Source organism: Nycticebus coucang, chromosome 1, assembly GCF_027406575.1.
Source record: "Nycticebus coucang isolate mNycCou1 chromosome 1, mNycCou1.pri, whole genome shotgun sequence".
In the NCBI taxonomy this organism is placed as follows: domain Eukaryota; kingdom Metazoa; phylum Chordata; class Mammalia; order Primates; family Lorisidae; genus Nycticebus; species Nycticebus coucang.
Window position 1 is genome coordinate 2,728,822 of NC_069780.1, and position 22,691 is coordinate 2,751,512.

The 22,691-nt window shown below is 44.7% G+C and overlaps 1 protein-coding gene across 3 annotated transcripts in view; it reads left to right on the forward strand.

The window, feature by feature from the left end:
• Nucleotides 1-22,691, forward strand: part of SLC4A4 (solute carrier family 4 member 4) — a 394,952-nt gene that overhangs the window by 246,352 nt on the left and 125,909 nt on the right. For all 3 annotated transcript variants that reach the window (XM_053566691.1, XM_053565978.1, XM_053567426.1), the window contains exon 7: nt 8,006-8,082. In XM_053566691.1, coding sequence (XP_053422666.1) covers nt 8,006-8,082 — 77 coding nt within the window. The remainder of the gene's footprint in view (nt 1-8,005; nt 8,083-22,691) is intronic.

The window sequence follows — 22,691 nt, forward strand, 5'->3', positions numbered from 1 at the left end:
ATGTGCTCGTGTGTGCACATGTGTATATCTACACATGCGTGTGTGTATGTATAAACATGTATGTGCTCATGTGTGCATGTCAACACATACATGTAGTCATGTGTGCATGCCCATGCATGTACATATACTCATGTATAGGCATGTCTACACATACCTGTACTTGTTTGTGTGTGCACATGTGACAGGGAGAACTAAAGACCCACAAATACTATTGTTGCAGGGACCACAGGGTCCTTCTAGTGCTTTAATGGGAATTTAGTAACTTCTTTGGTGCAAGTTTCTGTTTTCTCAGCTGAGTAGAGAGTTCATATGTCTTACTAATGTACGTGTGTGTGTGATTAGGAGAATGAAACACTTTTATAAAAACTAAGCTTCCTAATTTAGATGCCAATAAAAGTTACATGTCTTGCACAATATTACTAGAATAGGAGTCACCATGAATTAGAGCATTTTGCTCTTGCTGGTCAGAATTTAAAAGTATAGAAGAGATGAATCATGTGAGTTTCACTTGAAATGTCCAAGACCTCACACTGAGTCTTAGGAGAAGCCCACAAAGAAAACTGGAAAAAAAAAAAAAAAAAAACCTAACAAAAAACAAAAAAACAAGACAGTAGAGAATGGGGTCCAGGAAGTCGAGGTTAAACAGATGATCCAGGGGACCGTGCATAGGGGAGGTCTGAAAGGGGAGGAGCAGCCTTTGGAAGGAGAGAGAGGTGTCTACGAGGCCTGGGAAACAGGGGCGTGCTGTGCTGCAGTGAGGCTCCGCACACTCCCACCTCTAAGGACATCCTCCCTGTGACCTTTGTCCTATACATTTGGGACACTAGGGATGACTTCAGCTTCTGGCTGGAACTTTATTCGAACACTTTGGTTGTTATCTGATATCTTCTTATCTCCAAGACAATCACATGCTTTGAATTATTTCAGTGTCCCCAGCTTTTCTGTGCCCCAGCTGGCCTTACACCCTGCCACATCTCCTCTCTCCTCACTCCCGGCTGCTTCCTTTGTGGGCTTATTTTTCACTCCTTTGCAGCCTCCTGTCTTCCTGCTGCTGGATGACAGGCTCTTGGCAATTTGGCAAAGTCTTTTAGTTCTGGGCCAGCTGCATACCTCCTACTTATTCTCCCTAAGGAGGAGAGCTCTCAGGCTGTGCACACAGCATCTCTCTGTGCAGGAGGCGGCCTCTGCTCAGTAGCGTCCTCAGTGGTGACTCCATCCTTGGAGGTCATTCTAGGCATTCAGAAGGTACCACGAACTCCAGGCTCTGCAGCTAACACACAAAGGGCTTTGCCTCTAGACTGGCGGTTCTCAACCTGTGGGTTGCGACCCCTTTGGGGGTTGAATGACCCTTTCACAGGGGTCGCCTAAATACATCCAACATATCAGATATTTACATTACGATTCATAGCAGTAGCAAAATTACAGTTATGAAGTAGCAACGAAAATAATTTTATGGTTGGGGGTCACCCCAACATGAGGAGCTGTATTAAAGGGTCACGGCATTAGGAAAATGGAGAACCACTGCTCTAGACTCTCTCAGTATAATCTGCATTATATTAAGTCAAAATGAGCAAATAATGAAACCTTATAAACAAAACAATTAAAAATGAAATAAGCAAAAATACCCAAATTGATTTTTTCTTAGTTATGAATCCTTCAAAGGACTTCTTCTGACCCATGATATCTTTAACTTTCTTTAATATGATATATACATTTCAGAAATTTCTGCATTTTATTTGGGGGGTGCTGAATAGGGGACCTTAATGACTTATTTTGCTATTATTTTTGGTGGGGTCAGCTCTTTTTTTTATTAAGTCATTTGTACATAGATCATAAATACATTTATGCCATTATGTGATTTGATGTGTTGATTATTTGTACAAATTGGAGTGCTTAGACCTACTAATCAACATAGCTCTCACCTCATTTACCCAATTACAGCGTTAAGACATTTGTGTTCTACACCTGATAGATCCAACTTGTACTTGCCCTGTGCTCCATAGGGTGGTCTCCCTACTATCCCTCCCTCTATTAATCTACCCCCTTCCTTCTCCTCTCCCTCCCCTTCTCTCCTTCATCCTAGGCTATAGTTGTGTTTCATTTTTCATTTGAAAGTGTGAGTGATTAAAAATTGGTTTCACAGTAGTACTGAGTACAATGGATATTTTTTTTTTCCATTCCTGAGATACTTTACTAAGAAGAATATTTTCCAGTTCCATCTATGTAAACATAAAAGAGGTAACGTTTCCATCTTTTTTAATGCTGCATAGTATTCCATGGTGTACATATACCACAATTTATTAATCCATTCATGGGTTGATGGACACTTAGGCTTCTTCCATGACTTAGCAATTATGAATTGAGCTGCAATGAACAATCTGGTGCAAATATCTTTGTTGCCAAGTGATTTTGGTAACTTTGGATATACACCTAGAAGAGGAATTGCAGGATCAAACGGCAGGTCTACATTTAGATCCCTGAGTGTTCTCCAAACTTCTTCCTAAAAGGAATGTACTAGCTTGCATTCCCACCAGCAGTGGAGAGGTGTTCCCTTTTCTCCACACCCATGCCAACATTTGTAGTTTTGGGTTTTTGTGATGTGGGCTACTCTTACTGGAGTTAGATGGTATCGCAGAGTCGGTCAGCTCTTAATAACTCATTGTCATAGAAAACGGGGAAACTGGTCTGACAACATCTAAACTTATCTTTTAGTCCTTCCAGACTTTCCCAGTCAAAATCATTGTAAGTATCCTAAGTGCTTCTCTTTGTCCCGTCATACTCCTGGGTTTAGTGGATAAAATGAGAAGAAATTATAGTTGAAGTAACTTGAAATGTGGAAAACCAGCATGGGAGTCACGGAGCATCGGCTGTGTGTGCATCGTGGAGCATTAGAGACACTGAGCTGTGACTGGAGTCAGACACTCTGGAGCGTCCAACATTATTCCCTGTGGTTGGTGCTGTCTTCAGCACCCTTCCTCCTTTGTCACGGAGCTGTGATTTGGGGATATTACTTAGAGTCACAAACACAGTAGTTGATCAGTACTTTTTCTCCTTTTATTCTTTATGAAAATGAAAAAGTAAAGAAATACAAAGTCTGTCTTTGGGAACAGCTAAGTTGGAAACCAAGAACACATTTGCCTTAAATATACTTACCAAGGCTGCACTGCACACACTGGGCACGGAGCTGGAATATCTTAGCAAGGCTGCACTGCACACACTGGGCACGGAGCTGGAATATCTTAGCAAGGCTGCACTGCACACACTGGGCACGGAGCTGGAATATCTTAGCAAGGCTGCACTGCACACACTGGGCACGGAGCTGGAATATCTTAGCAAGGCTGCACTGCACACACTGGGCACGGAGCTGGAATATCTTAGCAAGGCTGCACTGCACACACTGGGCACGGAGCTGGAATATCTTAGCAAGGCTGCACTGCACATACATGGCACGGAGCTGGGATATCTTAGCAAGGCTGCACTGCACACACTGGGCACGGAGCTGAGATATCTTAGCAAGGCTGCACTGCACACACTCGGCACGGAGCTGGGATATCTTAGCAAGGCTGCACTGCACACACTGGGCACGGAGCTAGAATATATTCCTTGCCATTGTACATCTCTTCATTGCGTGTGACAGAGTTTGTATGTCAGTAGCATGGATCAGTTTTCTTCTCAGAGGCAGTGGGTTGCAAGTGAGAAATCCAGGCTTCAATTGTTGTTTTACCACTCGTAGAGTGACTATGCTCTTAGCCTCCCTCAAGTTCATTTGTTTATCATAAAGTAGCAATAATAACAGTAACCCATACTACCCATTTGAGGATGAAGTAAGATAATGTAAATTAAAATACTAAGTGTGGAAAAGAGTTAGTTGACTGTTAATCTCAAATATAGACATCTTCTCGTAGGTTTTGTTAGATCAACGAAGATGGAGGAAGTGGACCAGTGGAAGCATGGAGCACATTAACAGGCATTACTCGGAAACTACACTTGCTTTCTTCCCAATTTTCTCACATGTACAACCAGATTTACTTATATGTCTGTTATATGTAAGGTACCTTAGTTCCTTTTTATGTATTTATATATTTAAAAATGTTATGTAGTTATTATTAAGCATAAACAACACAGTTCATTTCATAGGCTGTGAGATCTTTCTTTTAGCTTGTGCCTGTTTCTCATTGGCTCATTATGGTGATGGGAGAGGAGTGGGGAGTTAATATAATCGTGTTACATATTTACATCTTATATTTAATATGTACACATTTAAACATGATCCTTTTCTGGGCTGTAAGTTCTCTCACTCCTTTTGTTGTATGTTGTAGATATATTTGCAAAAGATTTTATGAATTGCTATATGAATGCTAAAGAATAATAGTGCTTTTCAAAATTAGTACAGAATGTAATTAATTTTTATAGCAACAGTACGTACCTGCCAAGTGGGTACTTTGAAAATAAAATTTTTGGTTGTGTCAAAGTCCTCGAAAATGTGATTCTCCAAAGTTTTCTTTTTCTTGTGGCCAGAAAACAAAGTGTCATGGAAATTAGTTATGATCATGCACTTGAAACTGGTTCTCCTTTTTTATAAAATCAAATTTTAAAAAAAGTTTCTTTGGACCAAGAACAACCCTAAGACTTTAGATGACAAGGGGCTGTTGGTTGCAGCTTTGAGTGAGTGAACGACCACCTGTTGCAGAAGTGACACGCTGTGGGTACCCCTGTGTTTAGTAATAGGTGACATTCTCATTACACAGTTGCTTGTGATTGCAGTAAAATGAGTTTACATTATAGGCCAAAACTCTAACTAGAAAGCAGTGGTTTACTCTGACCATGTGTCTTGCTGAATGTTGTGTGCTGATATTTCTCCAGCAGAACGTTGTTGGACCCTGTGCAGCAGCCTTTCATGTTAGCCAAAATGCCACACACAGATTTCTGATTCCTGCATATAATCTGCTTTGGAATCTCTTCTGGCTCTGTTCTTTTCTTCTTTGACTTGGCAACATGTTTCTGGAAAAGCTTGATTAAGCAGTGAGTTCTAAAACAACATTATTTATTCACTTAGTCATTTAGGTGAGGATTCACAGGAAAAGCCACACGTGACCCTTTTTGTGTGTTTATGTGGCGGAGGTGTTAATTTAATGATTTTTTTGATGTATTATAATTTAGAGCAGCGGCTTGGAGGAGGGCAGTGTAATCACAATATTCCCCTGTCCACACCCCTCAACTCCTATGTGGCTCTCTCAGCTCAGATTCACATGAGGGCAGATTCCATTAAGACAGCAAGGTTACTTCGCCCAGTGGTTCTCGATCCTTGGCATGCTATAGGATCACGTGACGAGTTTGCTGAAACCCACGTTGGTGCTCCTTACATCCAGAGTGTGGATTGAATTGTTTTGGTGTGAGGCCCAAGAATCTGTGTTTCTGTGTGGTGTGGCCACTGCTGGGGACCACCCTGGGAGCCTCTCACTTAGGGCCTTGGGAAGGAGTCCTCTTTGGTTCAGGGTCTTGGGGAGTGTGTGGTGTGAGTTGGTCAGCAAGAGCTTAGTAGGGAAGGAGGTGGGAAAAGGTTTAAAGTGCAGCTCATCTGAGCAGCAAACTCCTGCCTTGTTAAATGTTAGTGAAGTTGTTGGTGCTAATTAATTTCATTAATGAGAGTCACTTACATTTAGGAAGGGCAATAGATTTGGTTGTTTCTTAGTCCTGGTCTTCCCTTCTCAGATGGTTCCTGGGTCTTGTTTGGGCCTGTGCCTATGTTTGTATCAAATAACTCTAGAGAATCATACTCTAACTGGCTTCCAGAAACGAGAAGACTGATGAGACAGCATATAAGATTTCTTGGAAAAGTTGTCTCATCAATCAAGATCACCATCCTAATACAAACCTCACGTTAACTTGGCTTTCACCTGCTCAGATTTTGTAGCAGTTCGGGGCAGTGCTGGGGTTGAAAAGCACCTTTGCATATTTATGAAGACTTCACAAAACAAATCAATGAGTTTAAGCTGTTGGCCAAGACATTTAAATTACTTAATGGAAAACGGCTTTAAAATTATTTCAGTGCTTCCATTTATACATAATTGATTTGATGACTAGAAATAACTCTTACCTATTCACTTACATAAGTTACTTTTAACTTATGATTACAATTGCTAAGGAGTCATTGATTTAGGAATATATAATACAGATTTCTTCACTTATTCAGGCAGTCATTCTCTTTGTTTTTAAATGTAAAATATAAAATTATACTTAGTCGTCATTTTCTACGAGTTTCGATCTCAGCACTATTTGGGGCACTCAGGTCTGCCTCTGATGTTCTGCCTCCTGAGTGAGCACTAGTGATCTGGTGTAGAGTTCAAGGAGGAAAGCGTGGCCTCTTAAGGGGTTCTCTGTTTTGCTCATAAAGCACATTTTCAGATGTTACTTTCTTTTGAATAATGACTTGTGCTTAGATTTTCCTAGAATGAAACACCCTAGCAGGTAAAAGATTTAAGAGATCTAGGCCATGCTTAATGAAATGCAGCAGAGTGGAAAATATCCTGTCTTGTCAGCTCACATAATTTTTCTGATCTACTAGTTAAAAGAAATTATGTTATTTAAAGAGCGGCTGTTATATAGGCATTAACTGATTAGGAATAGATTTTAGTGTTTTATGTGTTGAAGTTTGTGTTGAAGTTTCTGTCCACAGGAATTAAAATCTGTAAACTAAAGAATGCTTTTGGAAGCAAATGGGAAGGTGGGTTAGAATTTTGCTGCTTCTTTTTGACCTTTGTCCTCTTGCTGTGAAGATCAACCTGAGTCAGACCACTGGGATTAGGGATGAAGGCTTCACTCAGCACCCTGCCGTGGGTGGGTCAGACACCTTGGCTTTGAAAAGTTACTTTTTGCTGAGCAAGCCCAGAACTTTCAGGTCCAACTGCAGGATGAGAGTTCAGGGTCCTGTTGGTTAACATGGTGCACTTGAAAATGGCCCGTGGCTCCTCCGGACATCCCTTCTGTGTGTGTGACCGTGTCTGAAATCCTGGATGGTCACCAGTGAATCTCACCTGCTGCTGCACTGATTGGCAGGGAGATTGGTTTCCGTGTAGTATTTCTTCTAACATCATTCTTTGTGTTGAAGAAGAGGTTTGGCAGGTTAAAGGCGGAAATGCAGAGAAGTAAGCCAGGCTGGGAGAGCACCACTGAGGCAAAGAGCAAAGCATCTAGATGAGATGGACACCCAGGGAAACTTTCTCCACCAGCCAGAGAAGGGAATGTGGTGGCTTCTCATGGAGGCCAAAGTGGGCAGCACTCTGGGAGGGCTTCTGGGGCCCAGAGGAGAGCAGCCCTGGCCCCACATCCTGGGCCGGCTCTGCTGATGGTAAGGAAGTCACTTACGTTTACGTGTGGTAGAGAAAGGATGGAGTCCAGGCAGTTCAGCATGTGCACACAGGGCAGTGACACATGGAGCCCAGCGAGTGCACACAGGGAGCCCAGTGAGCGTACACGGGGCAGTGACACATGGAGCCCAGCGAGTGCACACAGGGAGCGCAGCGAGCGCACCCAGGGAGCCCAGAGAGTGCACCAGGGAGCCCAGAGAGTGCACCAGGGAGCCCAGTGAGCGCACACGGAGCCCAGCGAGTGATACACCTGGACCCAGAGAATGACACACACGGAGCCCAGAGAGTGACACACAGGGAGCCCAGCAAGCGCACACGGGGCAGTGACACAGGGAGCCCAGCAGGGACCAGTTTATTTTCTGCTTATTATTTTAGAAGTTTCTTTCTGAGTTAACTGATCTTGAAATAGAACTAGGGACTACATCTTAAACTAGGCATTTGGGATTTTACATGCTTCCTGTTTAATTGTGTTCATACTCCAGGTTAGGTTGTGGAAAGCTCTTCAGGAGAACCTTCATGTGGTTAAAAGCATCATCAGCATTCCCATCACTATCCAGTGGTGTTCAGGATGTGTGCAGCCAAAGTCTTTGTGTTTTGGAGAAGGAGTCTTTAATTAGAGTTTACTTGTGTTTTTCCAGGTAGCCCAGCCATGACCCACAGGAATCTGACTTCCTCCAGTCTGAATGACATTTCTGATAAACCAGAGAAGGACCAGGTAAGCACAGAATTCTTGCTTCCTTGAAATGTGACACAGTGTACGTGTGAAGCTACTGGGAGGGACCAGAGATGGGGGCTACCTCCCTCACAACATACCCTTCTGTGCAGAGAGGGGGTCTGTGCTTTTCTGAGGGAGCCTGGAATCAGAAGAGCAGAATGGGTCTTGACTCTAGCCCTTACACATACGTTCACTTGGGCAGTTTGCATCTTGGAGCTACAGTTGTCTCAGTTTTAAAATACTAACAATCTCAGACTCGATTTATTGTGGGGATTGGAGGAGCTAATTCCTGAGCAAATTTTCTACTAAAACTATAAAGGGCCATGATATGATGACCGTTGGTAAGAATTTGGGGGGATACTTAAGCCAAAGGTAATGATAGTTAAGTCATCTCACTGGCCATATATTCGTTTGTCTGTTAACACCTCCAGTAGGTAGCCTACTTGAGGTCACGTTTGAATCTCTGCTTCCTCTTAAAGAGAATTGGGTGTAAAGTATGCCATTTTCCCAGCTGGGCAGGTATCTTGTGGAAGAAGAGTATATTTTAAGAATACAGTATGTTGAAATTTGTGAAAGCATGCTTTCTAAATAAAAAACCTCAAAGCTTCAAAGAAATGGCAGCAGCATGTTTAAAACATGTCAGAAGTCCTCACCTGTTCCCGGCCCTCATTGTCTGCACTGCAGTAAAAACCAGAATTTTCGGTGCCTTTCTCTAGCCTCCCATAGTCACCAACATTCATGTTAAGATGAAGCCAGGATGACTTAATTCAGGAGTTTTGTTCTCTTTTTGTTTTTAAGCCACAAGATGAAGGTTAATAAATGTATCATTTTAACTGTCGATCTATTGTATCTATCACACTACCCTGTTTCTCCGAAAATAAGACAGTGTCTTATTTTAAGGTGTGCTCCCAAAAATGCGCTAGGTCTTATTTTCAGTGGACGTCTTATCTTTCCTGTAAGTAGGTCTTATTTTCGGAGGATGTCTTACTTTTGGGGAAACAGAGTAGCTGTGGCTCTCAAAGGAGAAAGAAACTCCATTTCTTATTTCTTACCAGAGTCTGAAGAACAGCTTTGTGACTGATGTGTGATCTGTTCTGCAGCCAGAAGTGCAGAGAGCGATCAAACTGATACTCCTAGTCTCTTACTTTCTATTTTAGTAACTTCAAATGCAAAAGCTCCTATATCATTTTAGGATCAAAAGAAGAAAAATGGACTTGCAAATAAGATGAAACTATGGTAAACTTGGTTTTTATTTTTAACCCTTTTCTTTGTTTGTTAGGAAAAAAAGATTGCCAGGCTCAAATTTGTTTTGAAAAAGCTTTTGTAATTAATTAGCCAGTGTCCTGGAAGTGATCTTGGCAGTGAAGTCCAACTTGCTCTGTGTGCTTGTCCGAGTTGGACCCAAACCTTCCCCTGACCAGGACCGACATTTCTGATCCGCTGAGTGTCCTGCCTGGATACGGCCTGAACAGCCTTGCCCTGCTGCTTCCTGGAGCCGTGTAGCCTCCCTGGCACAAGCACTGGGCTTGATGTGCAGAGTCTAAGAGAGCCACATTGCTCTTTCTGACAGTGAGATGGTGACAACATTTGAGGGCATATTTTACATGAGATTCTGTTTTGGGAAAACAGAAGAAACAAATCTGGGGACTGCACTTTTGTTTCTGTCTTTGCCAAGACTACATACTTATGATTTTAGTAGCAGCTGCTTTATTGAGAAATAGCTCAAAATAGTTAATAGCAGAAGAAGAGCATAGCCAAAGTTTAGGTGATTCAGTGCTTTGCCGTTCCAACTTGGATGTTATATTTATTAAGCAGAAAAACACCTGTGGAGAAGTGGAATAAAAAGTATATCTGGAGCTCATCTAGTATCCATGTGAATAATCTCTTCTATTTTGTTGCTATGGAGTTTTTTTTTTAATTATCTGGTTATTTTTCCTAATTATCATAGATGGATTTGCTTTTCTATTCCACTTTATTCCTTTTATATTCTTTAAAAAATTGACATATATATGAGATGGGTGCTCAAGAAAACGGAGTTTTCATGTGAATATGAAATCAACCATGAGAATGAGGGAGTTACTTTTTCTCATTGTTTTACCTCTTAGCTTTAACTCTTATAGTAATACTGTGCTTGCTGGTCCCATGGTTTCAAAGAGTTGACATTTTCAGGTTTATGAATAACGCAGTAACATCTCACAGCTACAGTCTCTCCTTAGGGAAGTACAGTCCATGGCAGCGCTAGGTGCAGTGGACACAGAAATACCTTGCAGCTTCTCAGGGAGCTCCCCTGTCACTGCTTACTGCTGTCACTTCCAAGATACTCAGTAATTAACTAGCTCATCTGAGAAGCTACTCCTGAGGCCTACAGTCAGTTTCTAAAGTATATTATAATCACTTTTAGCACTTATTGTCTGTTATTTATAAAGTCACTTGGATGCCTTGACTCTTATTTTCGGAATGTTGGTCTTTTGCAGAAATATACCAAATTTAAATATTTTGTCAGGAAGTAAGAGGATGAAACCGTGTATAGTGATGAAATAGTAAAGCCATGACTACATAAAAATGAAATATAGAAAGGAATATTCTGTGACTGAATGACCCCTAATTCTATTCTTACACATGTATAATAAAGGAGTAAGTTAATCCAGTGTGCTTGGGATGATGCTTTTCATGATCTTGAAGGTATTCTTAAACTCAGGGCTCACATAAAGCTTCCCTTAGCAGTGATCACAGTTCTGGAATAATAGTGACAGCTAACAACAAAAGCATCTCATTTTCCTTTTCACAGCTCAGCAAAACCCCTGCAGTTCATATTTCACTCTCAGAGGGTTACAGTTCTAGGAAAGACCCCTGCTTACTGAGGTTTAAGACTTGTCTTTAGCATATTTTCAGGGAGCAGTGAGACCCACCGTGTCAGGAGGGCTCCAGGTGGAATCCCAGCTGCCCTGTCAGGAGGGCTCCAGATGAAATCATACCTGTGCTGTCCAGAGGGTTCTAGATGGAATCACAGCTCCCCTGTCAGGAGGGCTCCAGATGAAATCATACCTGTGCTGTCCAGAGGGTTCCAGATGGAATTCCAGCTGCCCTGTCAGTAAGGTTCCAGATGGAATCTCACTCCTGAAAACCTGAGAGCAAGGTTTTGAGGAGGCAGTTCCGTCCATCATGTCCTCAATCATTGTGGTTTGGTGACTGTCAGGAGTCTCTGGCCTGCAGCTTCCCTGCAGCCAGGTGTCTCTGCAGCCAGGTATCTCTTTCACTAGGTGTCTCTGCAGCCAGGTGTCCCTTTCACTAGGTGTCTCTGCAGCCAGGTGTCCCTTTCACTAAGTGTCCCTGCAGCCAGGTGTCCCTTTCACTAGGTGTCTCTGCAGCCAGGTGTCCCTTTCACTAGGTGTCTCTGCAGCCAGGTGTCCCTTTCACTAGGTGTCTCTGCAGCCAGGTGTCCCTTTCACTAAGTGTCCCTGCAGCCAGGTGTCCCTTTCACTAGGTGTCTCTGCAGCCAGGTGTCTCTTTCACTAGGTGTCCCTGCAGCCAGGTGTCTCTTTCACTAGGTGTCTCTGAAGCCAGGTGTCTCTTTCACTAAGTGTCTCTGCAGCCAGGAGTCCCTTTCACTAGGTGTCCCTGCAGCCAGGTGTCCCTTTCACTAGGTGTCTCTGCAGCCAGGTGTCCCTTTCACTAGGTGTCCCTGCAGCCAGGTGTCCCATTCACTAGGTGTCTCTGCAGCCAGGTGTCCCTTTCACTAAGTGTCCCTGCAGCCAAGTGTCCCTTTCACTAGGTGTCTCTGCAGCCAGGTGTCTCTTTCACTAGGTGTCCCTGCAGCCAGGTGTCTCTTTCACTAGGTGTCCCTGCAGCCAGGTGTCCCTTTCACTAGGTGTCTCTGCAGCCAGGTGTCTCTTTCACTAGGTGTCCCTGCAGCCAGGTGTCCCTTTCACTAGGTGTCCCTGCAGCCAGGTGTCCCTTTCACTTGGTGTCTCTGCAGCCAGGTGTCTCTTTCACTAGGTGTCTCTGAAGCCAGGTGTCTCTTTCACTAAGTGTCTCTCAGCCAGGTGCCCCTTTCACTAAGTGTCTCTGCAGTCAGGTGTCCCTTTCACTAGGTGTCTCTGCAGCCAGGAGTCCCTTTCTCTAGGTGTCCCTGCAGCCAGGTGTCCCTTTCACTAGGTGTCTCTGCAGCCAGGTGTCTCTTTCACTAGGTGTCCCTGCAGCCAGGTGTCCCTTTCACTAGGTGTCCCTGCAGCTAGGTGCCCCTTTCACTAGGTGTCTCTGAAGCCAGGTGTCTCTTTCACTAAGTGTCTCTGCAGCCAGGTGTCTCTTTCACTAGGTGTCCCTGCAGCCAGGTGCCCCTTTCACTAGGTGTCTCTGCAGCCAGGTGTCTCTTTCACTAGGTGTCCCTGCAGCCAGGTGCCCCTTTCACTAGGTGTCCCTTTCACTAGGTGTCCCTGCAGCCAGGTGCCCCTTTCACTAGGTGTCTCTGAAGCCAGGTGTCTCTTTCACTAGGTATGCCTGCAGCCAGGTGCCCCTTTCACTAGGTGTCCCTTTCACTATGTGTCCCTGCAGCCAGGTGTCCCTTTCACTAGGTGTCTCTGCAGCCAGGTGTCTCTTTCACTAGGTGTCCCTGCAGCCAGGTGTCCCTTTCACTAGGTGTCCCTGCAGCCAGGTGCCCCTTTCACTAGGTGTCTCTGAAGACAGGTGTCTCTTTCACTAAGTGTCTCTGCAGCCAGGTGTCTCTTTCACTAGGTGTCCCTGCAGCCAGGTGCCCCTTTCACTAGGTGTCTCTGCAGCCAGGTGCCTCTTTCACTAGGTGTCCCTGCAGCCAGGTGCCCCTTTCACTAGGTGTCTCTGAAGCCAGGTGTCTCTTTCACTAAGTGTCTCTGCAGCCAGGTGTCTCTTTCACTAAGTGTCTCTGCAGCCAGGTGTCTCTTTCACTAGGTGTCCCTGCAGCCAGGTGCCCCTTTCACTAGGTGTCTATGCAGCCAGGTGTCTCTTTCACTAGGTGTCTCTGCAGCCAGGTGTCTCTTTCACTAGGTGTCCCTGCAGCCAGGTGTCACTTTCACTAGGTGTCGCTGCAGCCAGGTGTCCCTTTCACTAAGTGTCCCTGCAGCCAGGTGTCCCTTTCACTAGGTGTCTCTGCAGCCAGGTGTCTCTTTCACTAGGTGTCTCTGCAGCCAGGTGTCCCTTTCACTAGGTGTCCCTGCAGCCAGGTGTCCCTTTCACTAGGTGTCTCTGCATCCAGGTGTCTCTTTCACTAGGTGTCCCTGCAGCCAGGTGTCCCTTTCACTAGGTGTCCCTGCAGCCAGGTGTCCCTTTCACTAGGTGTCTCTGCAGCCAGGTGTCTCTTTCACTAGGTGTCTCTGAAGCCAGGTGTCTCTTTCTCTAAGTGTCTCTGCAGCCAGGTGCCCCTTTCACTAAGTGTCTCTGCAGTCAGGTGTCCCTTTCACTAGGTGTCTCTGCAGCCAGGTGTCCCTTTCTCTAGGTGTCCCTGCAGCCAGGTGTCCCTTTCACTAGGTGTCTCTGCAGCCAGGTGTCTCTTTCACTAGGTGTCCCTGCAGCCAGGTGTCCCTTTCACTAGGTGTCCCTGCAGCCAGGTGTCCCTTTCACTAGGTGTCTCTGCAGCCAGGTGTCTCTTTCACTAGGTGTCTCTGCAGCCAGGTGTCCCTTTCTCTAGGTGTCCCTGCAGCCAGGTGTCCCTTTCACTAGGTGTCTCTGCAGCCAGGTGTCTCTTTCACTAGGTGTCCCTGCAGCCAGGTGTCCCTTTCACTAGGTGTCCCTGCAGCCAGGTGTCCCTTTCACTAGGTGTCTCTGCAGTCAGGTGTCCCTTTCACTAGGTGTCTCTGCAGCCAGGTGTCCCTTTCTCTAGGTGTCCCTGCAGCCAGGTGTCCCTTTCACTAGGTGTCTCTGCAGCCAGGTGTCTCTTTCACTAGGTGTCCCTGCAGCCAGGTGTCCCTTTCACTAGGTGTCCCTGCAGCCAGGTGCCCCTTTCACTAGGTGTCTCTGAAGCCAGGTGTCTCTTTCACTAAGTGTCTCTGCAGCCAGGTGTCTCTTTCACTAGGTATGCCTGCAGCCAGGTGCCCCTTTCACTAGGTGTCTCTTTCACTAGGTGTCCCTGCAGCCAGGTGCCCCTTTCACTAGGTGTCTCTGAAGCCAGGTGTCTCTTTCACTAAGTGTCTCTGCAGCCAGGTGTCTCTTTCACTAAGTGTCCCTGCAGCCAGGTGTCTCTTTCACTAGGTGTCTCTGCAGCTAGGTGTCTCTTTCACTAGGTGTCCCTGCCACCAGGTGTCCCTTTCACTAGGTGTCTCTGCAGCCAGGTGTCTCTTTCACTAGGTGTCCCTGCAGCCAGGTGTCCCTTTCACTAGGTGTCCCTGCAGCCAGGTGTCCCTTTCACTAGGTGTCTCTGCAGCCAGGTGTCTCTTTCACTAGGTGTCTCTGAAGCCAGGTGTCTCTTTCACTAAGTGTCTCTGCAGCCAGGTGCCCCTTTCACTAAGTGTCTCTGCAGCCAGGTGTCCCTTTCACTAGGTGTCTCTGCAGCCAGGTGTCCCTTTCACTAGGTGTCCCTGCAGCCAGGTGTCCCTTTCACTAGGTGTCTCTGCAGCCAGGTGTCTCTTTCACTAGGTGTCCCTGCAGCCAGGTGTCCCTTTCACTAGGTGTCCCTGCAGCCAGGTGCCCCTTTCACTAGGTGTCTCTGCCGCCAGGTGTCTCTTTCACTAGATGTCCCTGCCGCCAGGTGCCCCTTTCACTAGCTGTCTATCAAGCCAGGTGTCTCTTTCACTAAGTGTCTCTGCAGCCAGGTGTCTCTTTCACTAAGTGTCCCTGCAGCCAGGTGTCTCTTTCACTAGGTGTCCCTGCAGCCAGGTGCCCCTTTCACTAGGTGTCTCTGCAGCCAGGTTTCTCTTTCACTAGGTGTCTCTGCAGCTAGGTGTCCCTTTCACTAGGTGTCCCTGCAGCCAGGTGTCCCTTTCACTAGGTGTACCTGCAGCCAGGTGTCTCTTTCACTAGGTGTCTCTGCAGCCAGTTGTCTCTTTCACTAAGTGTCTCTGCAGCCAGGTGTCTCTTTCACTAGGTGTCTCTGCAGCTAGGTGTCCCTTTCACTAGGTGTCCCTGCAGCCAGGTGTCTCTTTCACTAGGTGTCCGTGCAGCCGGGTGTCCCTTTCATTAGGTGTCCCTGCAGCCAGGTGCCCCTTTCACTAGGTGTCTCTGCAGCCAGGTGTCTCTTTCACTAGGTGTCTCTGCAGCCAGGTGTCTCTTTCACTAGATGTCTCTGCAGCCAGGGGTTCCCATGGTCAGGTACCCGGGAGAGAGACTTGCCTAGGGATTAGTCACTCTGAGCCCTTTTCAAAGGGGATCATCTTGTGCTTAGGCAATTAAGAAAACTGATGTTTACCACCAGCTTTTCCTTCTTTACAGAATTTTGGATAATATAGCTTGCTTTTCCTACTTTGCTCTGTCCCCCATATTCTTAAGGCTTAAACAATTGGTGGTTTTTAGTAGCATTTGAGTGGCACAAATATTAATAGCAATTTAAAGAACTCATGTGTTTTGAAATTGGGAAAATTTCATTTCTCCTTTTATTAATGGTGTACTTCCTTGACAGGTTTTTGTCTGTGTCAGAAAGCTAGCACTCCCTTAAAATTAGGTCCTGTCAGCTTTAAGATTAAATGGATAATGCTGCATGAAGTAAACTCAGCTCCAGCATGTGTTTTCAGGTAGGAAAAAAGTGAATCTTTTTTTCACAACATTGAGAATTGTGGTAACTTAAAGTAACTGAGGCTGCAAAAATTTGAACTTCTAAACCACCTCATAACCATATGCTGCTATGGCCTGAGTTCATTCATTCATTGAGAAATGTACCTTCCACACTAGAAAGTATTCCTTCTCAGGGGTAGGTTCCAGGGGTGAATGTAAAAGGTGTGTCTTTGGACCAGTGGTGCTTCTGTGTTTTGAGGAAGAGATGGAAAATAACAAAAAGAAGAGAATGAACAGGATGGTCTCACTGAGTGCTGAGTGTTGCCTTGAAAACAAAGCAGAGCACTGTGGAGAAGTAAAGGGAACAGGGTCAGTCAGCAAGGGGAGAGCGTGGGGAGAGGCTTCAGGCTACTCAGAGGCAGGAATGAGTGTGGCATATCCAAGAAACAGAAAGGGCCGCCGTGGCTGGATTCAGCTGTTGTGGTGATGAGGTTGGGGGAACAGGCAGGGGACTTTTTCATTTTTGTTCTAAGTGCAATAAGAAGCTGTTTTAGGATATTTACTGAAATAATGGTATATTCTGGTTTACATTTCTAAAAGATCACTGGAGATGCTGTGTGATACACTGGAGAAATTTGCCGAGGTTCTAGATCACCTGTGTTGTTTCTGTATGAAGTGTTGTACAAGTGCGTTGAAACGAGGGCACAGAGACCACAAGAACCAGTTTTGTGAGGTGTTAGCCGGAGACATATCTGCACCATAGATGTCTCATGAGAAAGAAAAGACTGTCCTCGTCAAAATAGTTTCCATGTGGCATTAATTAGATTAATAAATGACTATTAGTTATTAACACATTTTAAAGCGCTACAAGTGGGTGAAGACCATCCAGAGCAGTGAGATTGGGCCTCCGAGGGATTACCTCTACGCCTGCAGTCCTCTTGATGTTGATGTGGGCTGGCGTCAGGCACGCCACCCTGTTAACCTCACGTGATCCACGAAACCGGTGCTGGAGGCCTCACTGAGGAACGGGGACAGCCACAAACTTCCTAGTCTTTGTGGCTCAGACGGGAGCATCGGGTTGTGTAGGGATAGGGCAGAGCGGCCAGGAGGGTGTCCTGTGCCCGCCAGAGACCCGCAGTCCAGGAGCACTGCCTCCTGTATTCAACTCAACACACGGAACTGCAGTTATTCCGTATCTCACACGATAAACTGGCGTGGTTTACATTTGATGTCACTTTTTTCCTCTTTTAAATATGTAGCATCCTGCTTGTATACAAATGCTGTGAATGTACTTAGAACACATTGCAGAGGACAGGAGCGTGCCGCTAGCGGTCAGCTCTAATGGGGGATGCTCACACGTCACAGGCTACTTGCATCTCAGCAAAGCCTGGTAAAAAAACAAGAATTTTCCCTCTTTGCAAATTGTTACAAAAGCAGAATATGGTAATACCTATGACAAACACTTTAAGAGCATGGTAAAGAAGCTTTATACTAGTTGTAAATATGCAGATAGTATCATTTCTTTTCTTTTTTTTTTTTTGTGTGGGGACAGAGTCTCGCTTTATGGCCCTCAGTAGAGTGCCGTGGCATGACAGCTCACAGCAACCTCCAACTCCTGGGCTTAAGCGATTCTCTTGCCTCAGCCTCCCGAGTAGCTGGGACTACAGGCGCCCACCACAACGCCCGGCTAAGGATCATTTCTTTATCTGCTACAGTAACATGTTACTGACTGTAATTTTTTTTTTTAATAATGTTAGGGCTTTCTGATTAAAAAATATACAAGATTGCTGTAAATTTTAAACAAAGCAAAAAAATGAATGAAATAAAAAGTGACAAGTTTTGAATTCTAACCCTTTAGAATAACCACTATTAGCAGTATGGGGCAGGGTCTTCAGGACATTTTTGATGCTACCTATATATTTATGGAATAAAATTTTCAAGTACGCTTTGAAGAGTATTATCATCTGAAATAGCTCATAAAAAGATAAGCCAGCCATTCTGTACATGTCGGGCGCATCTGGGGACTCAACCGCATCCCGATTTCCTTCTCAGTAGGGGATCTCTGCAGAGTGAACTCAAGGTCACATCTTTTAAATTAACAATTTTATAGACACCTACTTATTCTTCATAAAGGCTGTGTGTAGTAGACATAAATCATATTTTATTGACATGATTTTCTATTAATAGATCTTGAATTACTTTCAATTCTTCAGTTACAGATAAGCCCTTAAGAAATACTCCTTTTGTAATTTTTTTGCATTATTTCATGAGTATTTCTGGAGGAGAAGTTTTTGTAAGTGGAATTGCTGGGGCATGCTGTAGTACCAATCCAATTACCCTCCCAAAAGATTATGCCAATTGTGTCCTAGATCTTTTAAGCACTTTAATAAATCCTCCTCCACTGCTAGGATGCTGTTTGGCACATTTCAGTTTCTTCTTAGGATTCACTCCACTAAAAGCTTAGTGACTCAGCTAAAGTGAAAATAGTCTCAGGGACTAGCATCTGCCTCCCAGCTTACTTTGGGGGCTTTTGTCAGCTTAGCGACTCAGCTAAAGTGAAGCGTCTCAGTAACTAGAATCTGCCTCCCAGCTTACTTTGGGGGTTTTCGTCTGGTTAGCGACTCAGCTAAACTGAAGAGTCTTGGTAACTAGCATCTGCCTCCCAGCTTACTTTGGGGGCTTTTGTCAGAAACTTAAAATACAGCGATTAAAACTGGGTTTGTTCTCACAATCTGACTGGATGTCCGAGCTGGCTAATCATCCATGTTTTGGGGTGGAGAGCTGCAAGGTGCAGTGGCTGTGTCCTTGGCCACTTGGTCAGCTGTGCCAGCTGACCGTGTTACCATTCCCAGCTCTCAGAGAGCTTTTCAGGCTCTGTGGGAATTTCCTTGGCAACCAAAAATGGCTTCATCTCAAGAGCCCTTCTTGGTGGTCAGCACTTAGAACAAAAAGAAAAATTGCAAGAAGAGTTGGACGAGTGTCCTCTTCGAAGCCTCAGTGGACACATTTGCAGCTGGGTCCTGCATCTCCTTCCTTCCTTCCCCTGACCCCCAAGAGACTTTTAAGAGCACAGACACCCAAACTGTACAGTTGGTTAAATGAAAATTTTAAACTTTATTTGGAGTGCTCTGTGAGGTGCTTTGAAAGAGTATTGTCATCTGAAACAGCTCATAAAAAGATCAGCCAGCCATTCTGTACATGTCGGGCGCATCTGGGGACTCTACCACGTCCCGATTTCCTTCTCAGTAGGGGATCTCTGCAGAGTGAATTTATGAAGAGGTCACACCGTGGGGGGGAAGCTTTTCTTGCTCTTCTTTAGAAAGAGAAGGGAGTCCACTGTTTCCAGCTCCCTCATCTGATTGATCCAGTAGCTGGTTAATTTATTTGTCTCTGCCGAATCTCATGACCTTATCAGTCCCCAATGGAGCGTCCAGATTTCTTCTTGTGCCGCCACCCCTGGTCTGGTTGTACACCCTGGAGGTGAATTGAATTGAAACAACAGTGCCGCTTTCTCTGCTGCCACCATGTTAAAGCAACAGCAGTGATTTTTTCTGTCATCTGAAAGCCAGTGGTTCATCAACCAAGCTGGCATTCCCGCTCAGTCTTCCATGCATACATAGGTGAGAGGGTAGGAAGGAACCAAGTCATCGTGTAGGAGCCCCTGTAAGCCTCGGAACTCAAGGTCAGCTGCACATGTTCCACTCAGTGGCTGTGTCTGGTGGTTGGGAGCCATTCCTAGGTACAGAATGATCAACAGGAGACATAGGTTCACACCCACTTAGACTGATGCTCTGGGGCTGATGTGTACCCTTGAGTTTAGGAGATTAAGTGTTTTCCCTAAAGTTAAATAGCATCCAAGTGGTAAAATCACATTCTGGTCCTGGTGCCTTGCTCTCCCTGAATGTCATCAACTCTGCCTACCTGCATTAGGGTCTTGTTCAGGTCCCAAGCTGCAGTGAGGCAGACAGGTGTCCCCCTGATAGTTTCTGGCTTTTGGCTTGTCTTTGAGCACACATAATGCTAGACCAGGATTACTATATTTAAAAAATTCAACAATTAAAGAGCGGCGCCTGTCGCCTGTGCCTCAAAAGAGTAGGGCGCTGGCCCTATGTGCCAGAGGTAGCGGGTTCAAACCCAGCCTTGGCCAAAACTGCAAAAAAAAAAAAAAATCAACAATTAAAATAAATTCATAAGGGTCTTAAGGTGACTAGATAGATGTTTCTGCTGCCACGGTAACTAAAAGAAGACTCAGTGCTGTGTGCTCAGACCCCGGGTGGGATTGGTGGAGGTCAGTGAAACAAGGTTGATGTAATAAAAAGAAGTATAACGTCTGAGCTCAGATCATAGGTTTCTATCTAGCTGATTATTCACTCAAAATAAGCTGTGTGGAGCTGACGATGAAGTGCAGCAGGAGTTCAGGGAAAGACACGGTAACTGTGTAGGCCAAGGCATCAATCAAAGAGAAACCAGGGATTCTAGAAGCATCTTTCTATTTTAGAGAACAAAAATATCAGAAGGTAAGAGTTTCATCCAAATAAAATGTTCTTCCTTGGATAAAGAAGTAAGAAATGGGAGGAATAAATTGGAAAGCAACTATTTGAAGTTTAATAATAAAAATAAATGACTTGGCTCGTCCAGTAAATGAAAGTATTATGGCTCTTAGAATTCCTTGAAATAATGGCATAAAACTCCCCACATTCGATGCAATACAGCATTTCAATGTTAATCCTTTTGTGGTGTTAGAGTCACATGTAGAATTAGTAAAGGTAGGTTAGACTAGCTGTCCACAGAGCATAGTGGGTAATCAGGAGTCAGAATCACATGATACCTGGGTCCTCTCTGCACTCCTGACGTGCCCTGTGGTTCTTTGAGTTCTGGACTGTTCAGATTTGTCCTTCTGCAGGTCGTTCAGTCTGATAAATACACATCATTATAATCTTAACAGATAAATACACATCATTATAACCTTAACATTTTTTTCTGGTAAGAGCAGACACGATTATTATTGAACTTTTCCATTAGGCTGATCCCAGGAATAGCTTTCACAACTTAAATAAGCATAGCAAATCTTCATTTTTTCACACTTCAGTTCTCTAATTCATAACACAGGTATTATAATTCAGTCTGACTGTCTTTTCCACAGTGGTGTTGTATGAAAATATTTTAAAATACTATACAAATCTTCATCCTCATTATCATTTTCATTATTTAAAAGAGCTATTGGTTTTTATTTTTGGTTTTTTTAGTAAGTTTGGTGTGATGGAAGTCAATTTTATTTCTTTTTCTTTTTTTGAGACAGAGTCTCACTATGTCACCCTCAGTAGAGTGCTGTGGTGTCACAGCTCACAGCAACCTCAAACTCTTTGGGCTTAAGCGATCTCTTGCCTCAGCCTCCCAATCTGGGACTACAGGCGCCTGCCACACCTGGCTATTTTTTGGTTGGAGTTGTCATTGTTGTTTAGCAGAACCTGGCGGGGCTCGAACCATCCAGCCTCCGTGTATGTGGCTGGTGCCCCATTCCCTGAGCTACGGGCACCAAGCCAGGCATCACTTCTTGTTTTTTTTCTTTTTTTTTTTTTTTCTGAGACAGAGTCTCACTTTCTCACCCTGGTGGAGTGCTGTGGCATCATAGCTCAACCTCAGACTCTTGGGCTCAAGCGATCCTCTTGCCTCAGCCTCATGAGTAGCTGGAACTACAGCTGCCACAACACCCAGGCAATGTTTTGTTTGTTTGTTTGTTTGTTTGTTTTGAGATAGTGTTTTGCTCTTTTGCTGAGGCTGGTCTCAAACTCCTGAGCTCAGGCAATCCACTTGCCTTAGCCTCCCAGAGTGCTGGGATTACAGCCGTGAGCCCCTGCCTGGCCTCCTTTCTCATACTTTAAATTTGTGTTGCTTCTTGGCTGGGGCATTCACGCCTTCCACCTGTGTTCTAGGCTGCTCCACCTGCCTCTAGTGAAGTGCCCGCTTGCCCCTCTGTGAATGTCCTGACTGCATGTGGGTTTCTGTCCAACTCTCTTTTTCTCTGTACTTTTCCAAGTCCTGCCTTTACTTCAAAACTTGTCAGGGGCTGCTTTTTCCTTACGTCCATCCTTGAATGTAAGAATGGGGATCAGCTGCCTTGAACTTCTAACACCATCTTGTTTTTCCTTTTTCATCACTACTTTTTCACTCCTTACACACTCCTAGTTTGTTGTTCTTCTGTGTCTGTCTCACATCTGTACAGGGAGAGGCAGGGCCTTGCGAGTTGGCTGCTGGTGGTCACAGTGATGCTGAGTGAGCTCGGCTCCGCGTTCCGGCTCTCAGGGCTTTTACAAAGGCTGAGAAAAAGACCATGATTGTGAGAGTTCTCCAAGTGATTTCCCGAAGTATTGTTACTGTCTTATCTTTTCATTCTGATGACTTTAAAAATGAGTATTTCTTATCACCATCACCAGCAGGGTGTTTTATTAGGTAAATTGGTTGCTTGAAATGCATGATCTTGCCCAATTCTTAGGTTTTAATCTTTTTCATCTAGGGCAGTCATGTAAATGCTAACATTTCAAATATAGTTGGTTCTTTCCTTTGTTAAAGTCCATTGGCACCTTTTTCTCATAATGAAAAGTGAGTGAACACGGTTAACTGGTTGATTGACGTAGTTTAAAGAAAACACTAAATCTCTGCTTTTTCTTTATTTGAAACAAAGTGTAATGCGTCTGAAGGACATACTGGAAAAGGCAGGTGTGTGTCACAGGCGGCTCGCTGTCACTGAGTTTTATCAAGGAGAGCACATTTTGAATTGGGGACCATGCAACATTCTGTTAATACTTTTGGATATGGGCTGCTTCCTTTTTACAACGTGAAATAGTGGGACCCTGGCATTCCTCTTTCCTTGCTGAGTGAACTTGTGTGGTATTCTGAGTCTGAAGGAAAGGTTAGTTCAAAACAAATTTGTCTCC